This window comes from Phocoena phocoena, chromosome 19 (assembly GCF_963924675.1).
Source record: "Phocoena phocoena chromosome 19, mPhoPho1.1, whole genome shotgun sequence".
NCBI classification, from domain to species: domain Eukaryota; kingdom Metazoa; phylum Chordata; class Mammalia; order Artiodactyla; family Phocoenidae; genus Phocoena; species Phocoena phocoena.
This window is the reverse complement of record NC_089237.1, coordinates 43,169,309-43,187,569: the sequence shown is the minus strand read 5'-3', so window position 1 is coordinate 43,187,569 and position 18,261 is coordinate 43,169,309. Positions and strand designations below refer to the sequence as shown.

The 18,261-nt window shown below is 39.0% G+C and overlaps 1 protein-coding gene across 3 annotated transcripts; it reads right to left on the bottom strand.

Moving 5' to 3' along the window:
- Positions 1–972: 972 nt before the first annotated feature.
- On the bottom strand, positions 973–17,209 carry WSB1 (WD repeat and SOCS box containing 1). Of its 3 annotated transcripts, XM_065896679.1 has the most exons (9): positions 17,098–17,209; positions 10,200–10,368; positions 9,092–9,360; positions 7,656–7,787; positions 6,244–6,344; positions 3,812–3,984; positions 3,194–3,307; positions 1,989–2,096; positions 973–1,713 (listed from the first exon to the last, which is right to left on the bottom strand). In XM_065896679.1, exons 1-9 carry the CDS (start codon positions 17,135–17,137, stop codon positions 1,554–1,556), a joined length of 1,266 nt encoding a protein of 421 aa, XP_065752751.1. In that variant the 5' UTR covers positions 17,138–17,209; the 3' UTR covers positions 973–1,553. The 3 variants fall into 3 exon arrangements, with proteins under 3 accessions (XP_065752751.1, XP_065752752.1, XP_065752753.1); XM_065896680.1 differs by lacking the exon at positions 3,194–3,307 and having other exon boundaries at positions 1,554–1,713; positions 17,098–17,137; XM_065896681.1 differs by lacking the exons at positions 9,092–9,360; positions 10,200–10,368 and having other exon boundaries at positions 1,554–1,713; positions 17,098–17,137.
- Positions 17,210–18,261: the final 1,052 nt, after the last annotated feature.

The following is an 18,261-nucleotide window of genomic DNA, read 5'->3' as shown; positions in this document are numbered from 1 at the left end:
GGTATTGGTATCTTACTGCTTTATAAAGTAGATGTATTAAAGTAAAATGAAAAAAAAATCACAACAGGTTTAAAGATAAGATACTTTTGTAAAATACAGGTGATTCTCAAGAAGTAACTTGGGTAGATTTTCCACTGGTTTTTAAATTTATAAGCTACAACTATATACACCCTGAAAAGAGCAACTTGTAAGAACTTCAGAACGGTTTCTCAGTGGAGACAAGTCTTCAAGGGTACGCATGGCTAATAAAAGTTTTCCTTATTTTGCCTCCTCAAAGGGCCCACACCACTAGATTTTTTTCTTATGGTTACTTTAGCCAGAAAGGTTTACTATAAGCCTATTAGGTCCCCTAAAAGATCATACTTTGCTTTTGCTCAGTAGTTATTTTAAAGTAAGCATTTCTGCAACAGTTCTCCAAGAACAAACCAAGTAAAAGTGGTTGCATTCATGAAGCATTAAGTCTCAAGCAGTGCCCTACAGTTGTGCTATTTCTTCATTACCCTTCTTATTTAATTTGCTTGTGGTGCTTCCAACATATTTAAGAAACATTTACGATAGTGGCTTTTTTGTTTTACAAGTCTTTAATTAAAAAACTCAACAAAAATATATAATCAAGCATTTTACATAATGCATACATTCTTAATGTCTGCAGGTAAGATAAATAACAGAAGGCAAAAGCAGATATACTAATTGTATTGCTTCTCTTTGGCAAGTCACCAATATTATCCCCTGCAGAAACATAGGATAAAATGTGTAAAAAATAAACAAAAAGCAAAAAAACCCACCACGGTCTTAAAATAATTGTCCCTTAGTACAAACAACAAAATATTTAGCAATAATGCAGTAGATGGATTTTTCAAATTGACTAAAATTTATTATAATACTTTACTTATACCACAGGGGTTAAAGTAGCAAGCTGCTTTCCAAAATTAAGGCCCACAGCAGTAGTTAGGAAAAAAAAAAAAGACACCCTTTTTTCCTGGTTGTATCCTGGCTATTTTTCATTTAATAATGTCACATTCAAATTCTACCTCTCAGATGCCACTCCTAAGGAAAACAAAATCCTTCCCTAGACAAAAGCTGTTTTACTTGAAGGTCAGTTGTCTGACCACCCCCCAACCAAATACACATTTTGTTATGAGGCATTCAGCTTTCCTAAGTCAGTATTTACCATCTAACTCAATGTCCCAGAATAAAATTCCTTCCACTTTACAGCAAAGATACATATTGTGGCTCTACTAAAGCAATATATACATGTTGGAACTAAAAATAAGAAAAGCAAAAGGGTCCATTCAACACACAGCAGCTTATATCGAAATATATACATGTATGTATATGTTTTCACAGTTACATTTTAGAAAAAAATTTACATTTGATATGTTCAGAAATATTTCTCCTAAGGTCTATAAATAATATTTTAAAAGCTCAACTGATCAAAATGCAATACAAGAATGTATCAAATTAAATAAATCTCCTAAACCTTGAAGTCAGTAAAGCTTGAGGTTTGTGTAAAGTGTGTTGTCAGTCCCTAATACTAGGGAAGACAGCATCCTCTAAACACGGTAGGAGAGGAACTCTAAAACTTTGGAAGGAATCGGCAGCTCCTGGACTTCTTGGGTGGGCATCACTCTCCGGATTGACATGCGACATAAATGTTGAAGGCTAGGGACTTGCCTTGGAGTGGCCCAAAAATACACACTTCCATCATGTGTCCTAAACAGAAGTAAACAAATCACAAGCTCAGTCACACAAATCCATGTATTTCATCATCCAAAAGCTCATACAACTACCACCGAGGCTGTGAATTAGAGCCACAAACTGCACATTAAAACCTAGTTCAGGAGACCTGCCCAGTGATCTCCCTCTATGACAAATTAATAATATTATAAAAAGTCCTTATGGAAGATTTACTGACAATAAAATACAGGCTGCTTTGACTAAAAGCCACCTTAAATTGCCTCTTAAAAGAAAAGAGAAAAATCACTTACCCAGCAGCTAAAACACTGCCATCAGTAGAAAAGGCACAGCAAAGACCATTGCTCAAAGGTGCAACTTGCACTGGATAATCCTCATCAATTCTCCAGAACCTCACCATTCTGGAAAGGAAATAAACCATCCAGTGATTATCTAGTAGGAAATTTAAGGTAAAAGCAACTTTTAAAATTCAGAAAGAAATGCCACTCTGGGCTGAGTCACAAAATACACACACACACACACACACACGCACACACACACACACACACACACACACACACACACGCACACACACACACACACACACCCCCACTGGAGCAATGACTGGAACTTGCTTTATTGAAGATTTTATAGTTTATACCAATTGGTAATTTGGACTAATTCACACTAAGAGACTATAAAGCATGGCTGCCTTCACTTCCCAGTGTTCTGATCTGTAATATGCCCACAACCGGAAACTTTCTCCTTACTTCCTTACACTTAAAATATAATCGGTATCTGATCTGTTTGACTCTTTTCAAGAAGTTTATGAAACTTTTCACCTAGGTAGAGTGTGTCTAGGAATAGCAGACAACTGATAGTCAGAAACTAGCTGAACAAACAGGAAAACAATGGCTGCTGGCAAATAAAGAACTCTCCCCATACGTTTGCTAACATTCTAGAAAGATGGTAATGAGTCACTTTCTGAATGATGTGACCAAATTGCTTAATGCTATATCCATGCACATTGATAAAAGTACGAGAAAATGGAATGGCTACATCTAGTTTTTGCTTACCAATAAGCAGCAAATCTCACTCATGTGACATTTCATCTTTATAGTCTCAGTTTCAGTGGATACAAATAAATGACTCTGTTTTAATCATTTATTTCACTTTGAAAATGTTCTTCTGTTTCAACCTTTATAAGATATTACTAAGAAAATCTGTCAGCTGAGCTAAAAAGCTAATTAAAAATGCACCCAGTTTGCCTGAACCAGTTAACAAACAAAGAACACAGGGAGAGGCAGGCATTATCTTTAGCTTACATAAATACTGTGCAGGCCAATATTCTTTAAGACACATCAACATCTCCCAAGGTCTTGTCTAGAAAAAGGGCCATTAAAACCCAAACTGCAGAAAGGCCATATTTTTCATCCTTAAGAATGTTTTTTATTGAGTAGAAGAATGAAAGGAAATCTTTACAATAAGAAATAGGTCAAGCTGTAATTCACACACTTACTTATCATCAGCAAGACTTGCAACATGCAGTCCGTCATGACTAAACGAGACAGATCGTACCCATCGGTCATTTGCTCCTCCAGCAAATATGGGAGTAGGTGGGGGAAACAGGTGCCTGAGGTCAAAGACATGTTTTCAGTGGGAATGAGAGTCACTTCAAGAAACAAAACTACCCAGGTACAGAGTACATCAGTCTTTGGAATAATGTTTAAAGTGGCCTTAACAAACACAACTGAGAAGACTGAGCAGAGCTAGTCTATCCACTTTAAACGAAGTGATTAAACCTAATTACTAATCGCCGTCTTACAGAGTGGTTTAAGACTAAGTCCAACTTTAGTTTTAACTGTTTCCCAACAGGAAACTCTAAATATAATTACCGCCTCTACAGAGTCATGTACTGTTAGGTAACAATAACAAGATCTGTATCAAGAAAGTCAAATTTATTTTTAGAATTTAGATGCATTATTAAAGGGCCTAAATGATACCGAAATTTTAAATTATGACAGAGTGCAATTTTAGATTTCACATGTTAATGATTCTTATCATCCCCATGACTTCTTAAAAGCTGTACTGATAGTAGAGATGAATTACAGACTAAAATAATTCATGCTGTACCCACCCAAATTCCATCAGAATGTCTCCAGTGTGTGGATCCCAGATATAAACTCGAGTATCATAAGATGCCGTAGCCAGCAATGCTCCATCAGGAGAAAAGTCACAAGCTACAACATCATGGTGATGCCCTTCTAGTTTCCGTATCATGGTATATTTATCCATATTCCAAAGGAAAACCTGCAAAAAAGGCAAATGTTATAGCTTCATTCAGACATGCAGAGGACAAAATGGCACATCTTAAACTAAAACTGCTAAATTTAATTAAGATTACATTAAATTAAACATTATAAATTATGAATAATTATAAAAGAATATGCTCAGTGTCATAGTCAAAGATTAAAATCAGTTTTTAAGTTAATTAAAGTAAACATGCAAATTCTATTTCAAATGTTTCTGTTAAATGTTAATTTAAAAATAAGCCTAAACACAAAAAAAGCAATGCAATTTAACCAAAGTTATACTGACATCCATTTATTCCAAAAACTAATTAACTAAAATATACAGAAATAAATAGGGTTAAGTACTACAAACCCCCTTCTTTTTTTTTTTTCCAGAAACTACCAAATTTTTAAAAAATATACAGACAGAAAATATAAGGTTAACAAATTGTTACTCCATTGGCATCTCCCTTTGAGATAATCACTTGTTTACAATAGGCTTGGGTCACCAACGTGAGCCTAGGAAGAGAAACAGATACTGCAAGCAAAGAGAATTTTTCACAGCCAAATGAAATTTCTTTGGCAAACAACAAGGATGTTAAACCACATTACAAAATGAAAATGCTAATTTACGAAAATAATACAATTAACAACATTTCTGTGAATCAAGATTTGCCAATCTTATTTTTCCCAAACCAACCACAATCATTAGTCATTTTAAGTATAAAACATTTAAATTACTTTAGTACAAGTTCACACATAGTTTTAGATTCTAAAGATCAGTAGTTATACTGTGCAGAATAGCTCTAAACAGGATTCTAATGTTTACTTCAATCTGTTATATTAAACATGAGCTCGGAGGTTTATTACAATCCTAATAAGACAAACTCTCCTCCTCTTGGAGTAAAGCAATCCTTTTTGCTACGTTTTTCTGCACAGACACAATATATTATTTCCAAAGAAAAATAAATACAAATTTTACATTGGATCAAAGACTTAAGGTATCTCTAGTATCTCAAAGAATTCCAAAAAATAGCACAGAGAAACCATTTGAAAGCCAACTACATTACATTAAATTGGTTTCACATGTTAGACTCCCAATTCCACCAGACTGGAAGATCAATTACATCGGAGGAGTCAGTTGGTTTCACTGTGGGGAAAATTATTTTTAAAAAGAAAAAAAGAAAGAAAGAAAAGCAGAAAGTGGACATCGACCAGCACCTGTGTACGTACAGTACACCTTGCAGCCGAATGCAAGGTTACTTCATCCTATGGTAAAGGTCGCCCCCAGCCCGGTAGCCAGAGATGCCACTCTTTCTGCCCAGCTAACACCATTGTGCGCCTGTGTGCGAGTGGTGCCAGCATAACCTCAATCACACCAATATTGCTGCCACCACCTGTGACAGGGAAAGCAAGAAGCATATGGAAAACACACAGCCTAAAATAGCAATGTCAACATCTAGCTTTGCTCTTCTTATGATTTTTAAAGAACTGAATATTTTTTTCTAAACTGCCAACATTTTCAACTATCATTTTAACACACTTCTTGGCTAAATAAAATGCATTTTAACCAGCCTCCCACCCCCCATTAATTCAAAGTGTATTGTGATCATCACATGTATTTGGACTTCAACCATTTTCATAAATACCTGAAGCTAATAAGATCTCTTTAACTATACTAACTCAGAGCTGGTAGACACTAAGTAAAGGAGGGTTCATCAATAAGCATAACCCTCTTAAGAGTCACTTTATACTTAATCTGTCTACAGGTATGCTATGCAAGACAGATCATATCAAATTTAGATGAAATTCACTCCAGGACATACATGACTGTTATTTTTATTCTTATTAGATTTTTAAGTTACTTTTTTTCAGTTAAATGTCCAGGACCAGCTGGGACTTAAAACTTTAAACAGCAAACTGGACCAAAAAAAAAAAAGAACAACAGAGAAGAAAATAATTAGCAAGGGAATGTCTTAACATTTGGACTAAATCTCTTCTATAGCACATAAGCTCTCCTAGATCTGAGAAAAAATAAAATTGACATACCCCTCATTTTATGAATATCATCTCTAACTAAAACAATCAAATTTCTCACTTTACAATCAGTAACTATACTTATTTAATTTCCCTCATGCAAATTCTCCCCCATTGTGGAATAACACATTTAAGATATTCAAGACACCGAGCACAGACTTAATAGGTTGCTTAGATTTAAAATGATTCTGCACAATTACAATCCAATTCACAGTAAGTACACAAGAACTTTGACACATACTGCTTTACTGGCTCCCACTGAACACAGCATAGAAGAGTCAGGAGAGAATGCACAGCTGTACACCCAGTTCTGATGGCCCCTCAATACTTTCATCATGTTTCCTGAACAAAAGGAAAATACCTGGGTTAACCCTAGAATCTACTTCAAGTAAGTAGCATTTCAAAAATGGCAGAATCACAGAATCACAAACTTCTACAGAGGCAGTGATTAATGTATTACAGGGGTTGGCAATATACAACAGTTTCTTATTTTTGTACCTAAGTTTTACTGGAACGTGCCCATTGTTGTGACAGTAGAGTGGAGTAACTACTTGCAGAGACAGCATGGTCCACAAGCCTAAAATATTCACCATCTGGCCCTTTAAGAAAAGGTCAGCTGACTTACAACTGAAAGTATGTTGAGAGAGCAAGTTCCATATGATATGCGAAAGAAAATAAAATTTAATTTTCAAATATTTTAACTATTGGGATCCCTTCACCCCTCAATAGCTGAGCAATCAGAGAATTGATAAATGCAGAAGAGGTGCCACATAATTTGGTAATAGTATTAGTGTATTATTCTATCAGGCAATGGTTATTACCCATAAGCTGAAACAAGTCTCCAAATCTGAGGGGTTTGTTTTCTACTACATTCAATTTAAGCTACATTTCCCCAAACAAGCCTGTCAACTTCTAGCTTGAGGCTGGTAGAGCACTAGCAGATCTTAATTAAATATGTGGTTTTAATTAAAACTGTAAACTCTTTCATCAGAGGCTAAGAAGGGGGAAGAGATGCTCATCTCAGGTCTTCTCAAACAAGGTAGACTCTCCAAAACTTTGTAAAAGGATCACAATTATCAATGTTTCCGAAAAAGCTAAAACTTGACACTGATATTCCTTTTACTATATTGGAGGGCAAATCTCTTACTTTTTATAATTCTTACTTAAACTATCCAACTTATTATTAGTAGTATTTATATCCTATAAATTCTGGTGTATAAATCATGTTTGAATTTACATTTTATTAATTACTAAGTTATATCTTTTGTTAGGTCAAGATCTACTTAAATTTTCACTAAGCAAATGAAGGAAGTTAATAATCCTCCCCAATATAAAGGAAATAAAACACAGACCAGTTCAAATAAAACCCTAAGATTGATCCAGATTTTGTCCTCAAATAGTTGGTACAGATCTGTGTAGTTAGTTTCTGAGTAATATCAGATTGTTTACTTAGAGTAACTGCTGGCTCCTATTCTGGGTCACATTTATGGTTTTGTTTGATCTGTACAGGGAAAGGGACCAAAGGACTAAGCAGAGAAAAGGAAACTTTGATCATGTCACTTTTAATGTCAAATGCCCCAAGTGTTCGTAATACCTCTCAGTAGTAATATCCAGAAACGAATTCTTTTCCACAGCCTAGAAAGAAAGACATACCATCATCTTTCAGGTCCCACACTCTCAGAGTTTTGTCTCTTGAAGCTGACACCAGGATCAAGCTCCCATCTGGAGCAAAAGTTAAATCTCTGACTACTTCAGTATGATCTACCAAGTTAAGGAGGAGTTTTCCTAAATGCAATGGAAGGTGGGAAAGAGACAATGTTAGTAATTTTAATCAGCTTCCATATTAAAAAAATAGGGTTGAGATCACCATTAAAAAAAAAAAAGAATAGAAATATCTGGGTACCTCCTTAGTTTACCAAGTGTAAAATGACTTATTTACTAGTGCCTTTACTATTATCTTTAAAGATTCAGTATTTACATTGTTCCAAAATAGATTATTTCCAAGATACCAAAGCCTAAATTAGAAAAATTAAAAGGGAATTCCTAAAATGTGAACAAACTCCTGGATCAAGTCAATTTAATATCAAGAAAATCTACATCATTTAAAAATCTTTGTATAGTACGATTTTAAAATACAAAATCAGAATTTTCCTTTTCTTTTACTTGGCTTAGACTACAAATGGACTGTCAAACTCCCCCAAAGATACATGTTATTCTATAACAGCCTAAATTTTTAAACATAATCTCGATGAAAAAAAGGTACTTTATTCATCTAATATTATAGAGTTTTGTTCTTCTATGAAAAGCAATGTGCTTATTTTAAATGTTTTCCCAGAATTCAATCAAATTTACTGACTCATTATCCCCACTCAGTGTTAGTATCACTTGCTATATTCTAATGTACATAGTTTTAATGCTCATTTTAAAAAATCCTTTAAATTTTGGAGTACATACTATCAGCCAGAAACTTTTAGGTAGTGAACAACACATTTACTTTTCAAAATTTTATTTTATTTTGGCCGCGCTGCATGGCTTGCGGGATCTTAGTTTCTGACCTGGGATCGAACCCATGTCCCCTGCAGTCCTAACCACTGGACCGCCAGCGAATTCCCACAACACATTTACATTTAATTGCCCAAAGAATTTAACTTCTCAACCTATCTGGTTAAACTTTAGATAAAATGTCATTAAAATTTTCCAGAGGTTAGATAATGATTGTTGAAAACCAGATTTACCTTGAAAGCCTCTAAGCTATCAATCATTGAAAAAGTATTTAAGAAAACACCTTGCAATTTGAGTCATAAACTAAATTACCAGTTTAAAAGTGATAATTAACTAAACATTCCTTAGACGCGCCCTTCCTACTATAATATTCTCTGAAGAGTGATTAAGCAATATGAACTCTATTTTCCTCAATTAAAACTATGAGTTGAAGATGCTATTTAGGCCAAATATAAAGATACATTCATAGCATCAATTCTTGCTTCTCTGTGAGTTAAAATCCTCAAATTATGTATTCCTCCAGTGCCTATGAGCTATGCTTGCATCATAAGATAATCAGGTTTGCTTTCAAAACTATGACTCCATACCTGTATATACATCCCATATTTTGATACGCCCATTGTTTAACCCTGTGGCAAGGAGTAGCTGATCTTGTCCAAATCTGAATCGATGCCATTCTATGTTTACACAGCGACTCTGTTTTTCTGGAACTGAAGATCCAAAAGCAAGACTCCAGACTATATCGCCACAGTCTATAATATGTTCACGAGGCTTATTTTTTTGACCACCATCACTGTTTTGTCTTGACAATCTTAAACTGCTTGAATTGGTGATATTCTTGGTGCCATGCAAGAGACTGGGTAGAAAAAAAGGTCAGATTGAAATCTAGTTATTATTTACTCTGGACTCATGTGAATACTAAATAATGGTAAGTGTTTGTTAAAATAACTTCAGTATTATTATAGTGATACTGAATAACAACAGAATCCTTATAGATGGGAAGAGGAAAAGTTGCTACAAGCTACATGGGCATGACCAAATAAATTCAGACTAAAAGAAATCCTCACTGTATGAGAATAAGTTCAACAATAAAGCAATTTATAATGTATTCATTTCAAATTTTCAAATTTGTTTTAATATATCCTTATTGATATAGAAATCCTATCTCAACCAGGACTCCTTTAATTAACCCAAAAGTATAAACAAGCAAAAAACAAAAACAAAAAATTCTGAGAACATTAAGATATTGTGAAGCTGACACCAGAAAACTACCTTAAACCCCATAATAATAAGTAGTTTCCCATACGTTCTAGACCTAATCTAATATGTAATAAGGACATTAATGACAAAAACCATAAAAGTGAACTAAACACAAAAAGGAGGGAAAGATTAAACTTAGTAGATACATTTTAGAAATTGCACTACCAAGGCACAATTAACTTGCCTTTTGATATATGGAAAAGAAAAATTTAAAAACACCAAAGTATCTGAGAAAGTATTCTATAATATATAAGGCCAGACAATTCTTCCCACAAATTTTCCAACAAATATATTCAGCTTATGAGTAAAATTCATTTACAACAGTCTCCAAAGGAAAAAACTTAAATATCGAAATAATCTTATTATTCCACACAGAGAAAAAAATAAAATCTAGAAACAGATAGATACAAAATACAAAAAAGAAAACAGTCTTACAAGTTCTTAAGGCACTGGGACCACGGAACAAGCTTTACTGCACGATGTCCTTGTGACCAAGCAAAGTATGAACCATCTGGAGCAAAAGCAACAGTCCAATTTTCACGACCACATTTCTTGTCAAAAGGAGCCGCAGGAGCTAAAAGTTCACCTATAGTACGTGATCTCACTAAAAGAAAAATAAAAAATATAGGATATCATATATAACCAACAATGAATTTGAGACAGCATCCATATTACTTTGGGATCCACTCAGCTCCACTGAGTTTTTCCTTTTTCTATGTAGACAAGGTACAATGAGTTCTGCATTCTACCCTTTGAGGGGAGATGTGTGGTGTGAAGACCCCGTAATGAGAATAAGCATCTTTAAGTTTTGATAAAGTGATCCTCCTAAAATTTCCCAAATCAAGAGCTTTATAAGAAAGTTTCAAAAAAAAAAAAACTGGTCGAATAACAATAATGTAATGATCAATCAGGGCTAGCAATTACTGAAGTCCTGACTTTTGCACTGCCTTACGTTTTCCTCAAATTACTAACATTTAAAATGCAAGAAACTTTAGTTGCTCTGCAGGAAAAGTATCTTCCAAAAAGTTTGTAGCTTTCAAAAGCCATGAACCACTATAAAATAAAGTTTTATATCATTATTCAAAGGAAGCACTATAGGGACTTCCCTGCTGGCACAGTGGTTAAAAATCCAACTGCCAATGGGGGGAACAGGGGTTCGATCCCTGGTCGGGGAAGATTCCCACATGCAGCGGATTAACTAAGCCCGTGCGCCACAACTACGGAGCCTCTGCTCTAGAGCCCGTGTGCCACACTGCTGAGGCCTGCGTGCCTAGAGCCTGTGCTCTGCAACAGGAGAGGCCATTGCAATTAGAAGCCTGCACACTGCAACGAAGAGTAGCCCCCGCTGGCCACAACTAGAGAAAGCCTGTGAGCAGCAACCAAGACCCAACACAGACAAAGATAAATTAAAAAAAAAAAAAAAAAAAAAAAAAACACTATAAAATGGTCTAGTCCAAACATGAATCCAAACATGAATATTCTTATCTTTTTCAAGTCACAAAAAACACAAAATCCTCAGAAGTAGAAGGAACTTAAAGGTTACTTACTCCAGCCTCCCCAACCAGTGCTTTAAAGTGCACTGTATTTGGGACTTCCCTGGCAGTCCAGTGGTTAAGACTCTGGGGTTCAACTGCAGCAGGCACGGGTTCAATTCCCGGTGGGGGAACTAACATCCCGCACGCTGCTCGGTGCCACCAAATAAATAAAATGCATTGTTATTTGTGATTCTCGAATAGTGGTCCTCAAGCGTCTTCCTAATGGGCCACAAACTGACCCAAAAATGGAAGTAATTCTTTTGTTTTTTAAGGACAAAAAAAAAAGAACAAGTTCTTAAATTTAGTTACCAGAACTTAAATTTAGCATTCATAACTAAAACTGGCATATTTGGGACTTCCCTGGTGATGCAGTGGTTAAGAATCCGCCTGCCAATGCAGGTGACACAGGTTCGAGCCCTGGTCTGGGAAGATCCCGCATGCCGTGGAGCAACTAAGTCCACGAGCCACAACTACTGAGCCCACGCACCTGGAGCCTGCCCGTGCTCCGCAACAACAGAGGCCACCGCAATGAGAAGCCCGCGCACTGCAACGAAGAGTAGTAGCCACAAATAAATAAATAAATATACTTTTAAAATAAAACTGGCATATTAAGAGTGTACAGAGAATTTTTCTTCTGCCTTTAACTAGAAGGATAATCAACAAGTTCCTATTGTACATGTGCACATGCAAACGCGGCTGCTATTTCCTCAATTCTGGAAAAGGATCTTTTTCTTTTTTGGCTGCATTGGGTCTTCGTTGCTGCGCACGGGCTTTCTCTAGTTGCGGTGAGCGGGGGCTACTCTGCGATGCGGTGTGCAGGCTTCTCCTTGTGGTGGCTTCTCTTGCAGAACACAGGCTCTAGGCGCGCGCGCTTCAGTAGTTGTGGCTCGCGGGCCCTAGAGCGCAGCCTTGGTAGTTGTGGCTCACGGGCTTAGTTTCTCCGCGGCATGTGGGATCTTCCAGGACCAGGGCTTGAACCCCTGTCCCCTGCATTCGCAGGCGGATTCTTAACCACTGCACCACCAGGGAAAGGATCTTAATCAGTCTATCACCACTGCTGTCTTGGGTCTGTCTTGATTTCAAATTTTGCTACTCTTCCTTTTTTTTTTTTTTTTTTTTTTTTATGCGTTACGCGGGCCTCTCACTGTTGTGGCCTCTCCCGTTGCGGAGGACAGGCTCCGGACGCGCAGGCTCAGCGGCCATGGCTCACGGGCCCAGCCGCTCCGCGGCATGTGGGATCCTCCCAGACCGGGGCACGAACCCGTGTCCCCTGCATCGGCAGGCGGACTCTCAACCACTGCGCCACCAGGGAAGCCCTACTCTTCCTTTTTAGTTATAACTCACCTTCGGTTTAGTTTCCCTATTATCTATTTTGTGATCTGTTGCATGTTCAACTCTATGGTCTATTTTTATGTTTTGGGCTTAAAGTTTCCAACAACTAAACTTCAATATATTCTACGTACTGCAGTTCAAATGAGAACCACATATACTCCTATTGCAAGAGCAAATATATATATATATATATACACACACACACAAACCCCAACAATGTATTCATTCAGTGACACTTCCAGTCTCCACATGTGCTCCACCAACATGGAGTGTAGCACCTGGCATGTGATAGGGGCTCAGAAAATATTTATTGAACGAATATGAAAGCATGTGTATAAGCTCCCATTCTTAAGCGATTTAAATATTTCCTCGGGATTTCCCTGGTGGCGCAGTGGATAAGACTCTGCTCCCAATGCAGGGGACCTGGGTTCGATCCTTGGTCAGGGAACTAGATCCCACACGCATGCTGCAATTAAGAGTTCGCATACCACTACTAAGGAGCTGGCAAGCCGCAACTAAGGAGACTGCCTGCTGCAACTAAGACCTGGTGCAATCAAATAAATAAAACAAAAATAAATATTTAAAACAATAATTAATAAATAAATATTTCCTTCCCCAATTCTTTGATACGTTAACAATGAGATTATGGTTTCAAAAGTAAAACAAAGCAAAACTGAAATCTGTTTTCCTATGATATTCATAAATATAAATATGCACCTATTTTGGCACAGCTGAAATTATCGGAAAATTTCCTTTTGATGACTCAAAATCTTCCTCCGTGACACTCCACCCACTCAGTACTGGGTCTGATCTAAAAGAATAAGCCTGATCCTGCTCTCACATGACATTCATATATTGAAGACAGCCATGACATCAGCAACTAAATCTGTTCACCAGGATAAAATCTGGTGAGTTTTCAATTACACGGTTTCAAGTCCATTCTCCACCCACAGCTTCATACTTTTCTGGATAAACTCCAGTTAGTAATGGCCCTCAAAAAAGTGGAACTTTTTCAACCAAACACAATACTTCAAGTGTGGTTTAATCAAAGCAGAACCCCCCACCTACCCCTGCCCCACTTGTATCACATGACTTTAATACAAAATTCACAAACCGGTGACACTCTTATGCCTGTAGAATGATTTTTTTAAATATACAAATGAGGGAGTTCCCTGGTGGCCTAGTGGTTAGGATTCTGGGCTTTCACTACCGAGGGCCTAGGTTCAATCCCTGGTTGGGGAACTAGGATCCCACAAGCTGCACGGCGCAGCCAAAAAAAACAAAACCAAAACCAAAACGCTCACACACAAATGATTTTTGAAAGGGCTGGCTGCTCCATGTCCCCTATATTCCTCCAAGCCCACAGTCTTTCATTTATGTGCCTGGTCCCTGAATTTGCAACCCCTGTCTAAATCTTTTTTTTTTTTAAACATGGGTTTCTATAACCACATCTATCTTTTAAAATCCACAAATTTTAGGAGAAAAAGAAAATCAAAGTTCACAAATAAGGGAAGCAAGTTTTAAAATTCAACTGAAAAATGCAAGCATTATCTTAAAAAGAGAAAGCCCCTGATTAAACTAGATGAGTATACTTATATAATTTCCATCTCAAAAAACAGAGGACTGGCCCTTGCATTCAACTTCAAAAACATCTGGTAAATTAGACTAAAACTCATTTCTCCTTTAGCAAGCATAAGCAAGACTAACTTTCCTACAGAAGACTCATTTTTTTAAATCTGTATTTTAGGATCACTCTGTATTTTTCTTCTTTCACCTTGACCACAATCACAAAACTCCTCTTGTGTAAAGGGTGGTAATAAATTAACTAAAGAACTGGTTCAGATGACAAAGACCATGAAATAATAAGCTAATCTACTCTTGAATATATATATATATTTTTCAAGAAATAGGGCCACCCTAAAAAAATACTGCCAAATAAATACAAACAAGTACTGAATTAATAATTACCTTGTGTTTCTTTGCTTGTTAACAGGCATATAAAATGATCACTTCATTTTAATCAAATAATTTAAACACTCATTTAAATACTTACTGGTATACTATTATAAACTAGCACGAGGTTTATAATGAAGAAAAAATTTTAATTAAATCTTTATATACTACCTGCAACTGTTGAATGTTAAGTATCCTAAGATACTATAATTTAATGACCTTGTATAAGGGAAAAGCTGCCTGCCATGGGAACTTGGCCATTGGATACAACACCACATTATTAATATCCACACAGTAGTAACACATCATCTAAGTCACTGCTCAACCAAGCAAACCACATTCAGTTCCTTCTTCACATTCCTCCCTGCAATTTCATAACTAGAAAGGGAGGATCTGTGGCAGAACCTTGTGAAAGAGGGCAGTAGCTCTAGGCAGTAACTCCCTGTCACAGAGACTTCTTTAATCATTCATGGAATCTTGCCTCCTCTTTCAGTACTTACTTGAGAAACCAAACAGCTATAATTAATACCCAAGAAAAAATGTTAGTCCTTACTGACAGATACAAAGCAACGCAGAGGTAGTAGTGTTTAACTCTGTATTCAAATGATATTTAAAAAAAAGAAACAAAAACCTGGGTTTAAAAAAAAAAACTTACAAAAGGCCAAAGTTCTTTTAAACATAGCAACTTTATACTATATAGTAACTTTATATAGTTATATCGTAACTTTATATTATATCCAGGAAATAACACTGAGGCAAATATGCAAAAAATATATATTTTTTTAATTAAAAAAGCTATTTAGTGCATGGTTCTACCTTATGCAGGTATGCTAAGAACCTCTATCCATCCGTTAGAAGAGAGGATTGGTAAGTTTTCAAAATGATTCATCAAGATGATATAAAATACAGATAAATGAAAGGCAGATCACTCATCTGCAATACTGCTGTGAGTAGGGAAAAATATAGCACTGAATTGAGAATAAGAACTTTTGAGTTCTATGTTCCACAGTTAAAATAAAAATTGGACATGAATTTTGTTTTCTCTGTATGTTTAAAATAGTCATTAAAACCAGAGTTAAAGTCCCCTCCTAACCTGCCATTCAACCTTATCTCTAAGAGAACAGAAGTCCAGAACTCTAACACAGCTGTCTCTAGGTATGAAAATTCACCCACAAACAGGATACAGGGCCTTTTGGATACTTCAGCTTCTCCCTTTCTCTAGAAAACCTCCTCCAAGGATTCAATAAAGGCACACGTTTAGTTGAAGAACAAGAAAATGCAAAGGCTCTCTGGCTCAGTAGCTACCTCCAATTTTCATTTAATTAACACACTGTATTGGGCTCTGGGGAGCGATGAGGAGATGCTAAATCTATTTTATTTTTTTAAATAAAAACTGTCTATCTACCTACCTATCTATATTTTTTTGTCCATGCCGCGCGGCTTGCGGGACCTTATGTTCCCCGACCAGGGATCCAACCCGGGCACCCGCAGTGAAAGCGCCCAGTCCTCACCACTGCACCGCCAGGGAAGTCCCCACAACTGTATGTATTTAAATAAGGTGTATAACATCACTTGATAAGTTCAGGGTTTACAAGCATAGCAATCAATGCACAGCACCCGCAACTCGCCCCAAAGTTCTTCCAGTTATATTACCTTGAGAGAGGATTTAAATAATGTGAGGTGCTTTCTACTGAGTCAGTGGGTGGGTCCTGACGCAGGACCTTCAACATCTGTTGGCCTGTCTTCTGCTTGGCAGGGCTGGCTACTAAGCCAGTTTCTAGACAGCCTTTTCAGGAGTCTGCTCTCCCCGTAGATCAGCTTTTCTCCGGTCACTCCACCCAACCACCCTGCTCCTCCCTGCTCCTCTGAGTGTGAGAGATAACCGAGTCTCCTCCCCAGAGCCGCTGCCTTTCTTAACGCCATGCCATTTTTTAAAATACTGCTTTTTCCAGGCTGATGGCACCTCTTCGGCTGCGTTTCTCCTTATAATTGTTGGTATACACGAAGACCCATCCTTTCATAACAGCTCAGGTCACACAAGTTTACTTTTCCCCACTGGAAACTTTTTTAAGCGTCCTGGAGACTTGCCCAGCCCTCCCCTGCCCACTCGACGCCCCAGCCCCTTAGCCAGAAGAAATCCAGAAGAATGGCCCTGCGCGGACCTCCGATGAGAGAAAACTGTGGGGTGGGGGGGTGGTCCCCGGGGAAGCGTGTCCATCTTCGGCCACACAATCATTGCAACCCTCGCCACTCGGCGCCCAGGTTCTCTTTGCCTCTAATATCCGCGCACCGCCTCCCTCCGTGCCAGGCACACAACAGGCGCCGCATCAATGCAGACCCCATTTACCCTCGGCGACACCCACTCGCAGGGCTGCTTCCTTTCTCTTCGCTCCAGGGCTTGGCCCCGGCTCACTGTTCTTCCTCAGACTCAGAGACGCTTCCTCCCGAACCTCTGCCTCTCCGCAGCCCCCGCGCGCTCACCAGCAACCCTCACCCATCTTCCCATTCCTCACCGATCTCTTTCTCGTTGACCCTCGGGGGAAAGCTGGCCATCTATGGGGCACCGTCTGATTCCGGGGGCGCGATGCGGACGCAACGACAGAGAAGGGAAAGGCGAGCGCCGAGGGGCGTGACGCGGGCTGGGTCCCTCCCGGTCCCGGGGACGGAGGGGAGGGGCGGGGCGGTCGCGACGGCTTCTGCCGACTGCCCCGGGAAAGCTCCGGGAGGCCTCGGACCAAACTACGGAGTCAAACACAGACAATAGATGCTGTTCCCTTCCTCACGCCTACGGACCAAGACGCTCCCCTCAGCACAACCAACTGCAAACGAGACACTGGAGACAAAATGGCGCGTGCCGCGGGGGATAGCATGGCAGCGGGGGCGGTGCCTCGTGACGTCACAGGGTGATGGCCAGCCTCCCGACGTTCGGGACGTGACGGCCTCGGCTCGGCGCCCCGCCTTCTCTCCGGGTGCGCGCGGGCGTTGTCCTGGGGACGCGAAAGGGGAGCCGGAAGAGCGCCGGGGCGGAGGAGGAAGGGGAGGCAGCAGGCGCAGCCCAGCCCCAAACGCTGGGTTGGAGCTTACCGACTGTTCGTTTTAATTGTCTTATTTTCCCGGCCGGGAGGCCAGCATGGTATTTGTAAGTTGAAGAGCCTTTGAAAAGGCACACAGAATTGTATAATACATATTATCTCGCACCGTAAAGATTGCATGGAATTTAAACTGACTGAACTGTAAAGAACAAAAAAGACGTTTCAGGTTTTAACTCGGTTTGGCCACCTCCCCGGCCCTCATGTGCCGGGGAACTGGAGGTTGCAGTGATGAAAACAGTGAGAAGACAATGAACATCGCTATGCAACCACACGCCCGGCCGCGAACGTTCTGACGAGAGCCAGCCGGTTTTTGGAAGGGCCGAGGTGACCCGAATTTAGGAACAGGGAGACCCGGGCATGATGGCGTTCCGCCCCACCATGAGACCTCCCGGGGCTGTCTTTGTCCTGGCTGCTTCCTGCAGCTGGGCCTGCCTCGGGGCTGCAGCGAGGCTGGCGGTCAGCAGTGGCCCTGCCACTGGCCAAAGCAGACCTCACTGTGTCTGCTGAGAAGCAGCCCTTCCTGCGCCCAAGGTCTAGGCCTCCGGGAGGCAGCTAACCATTCACACAGCAGAGCTGATAAACGTG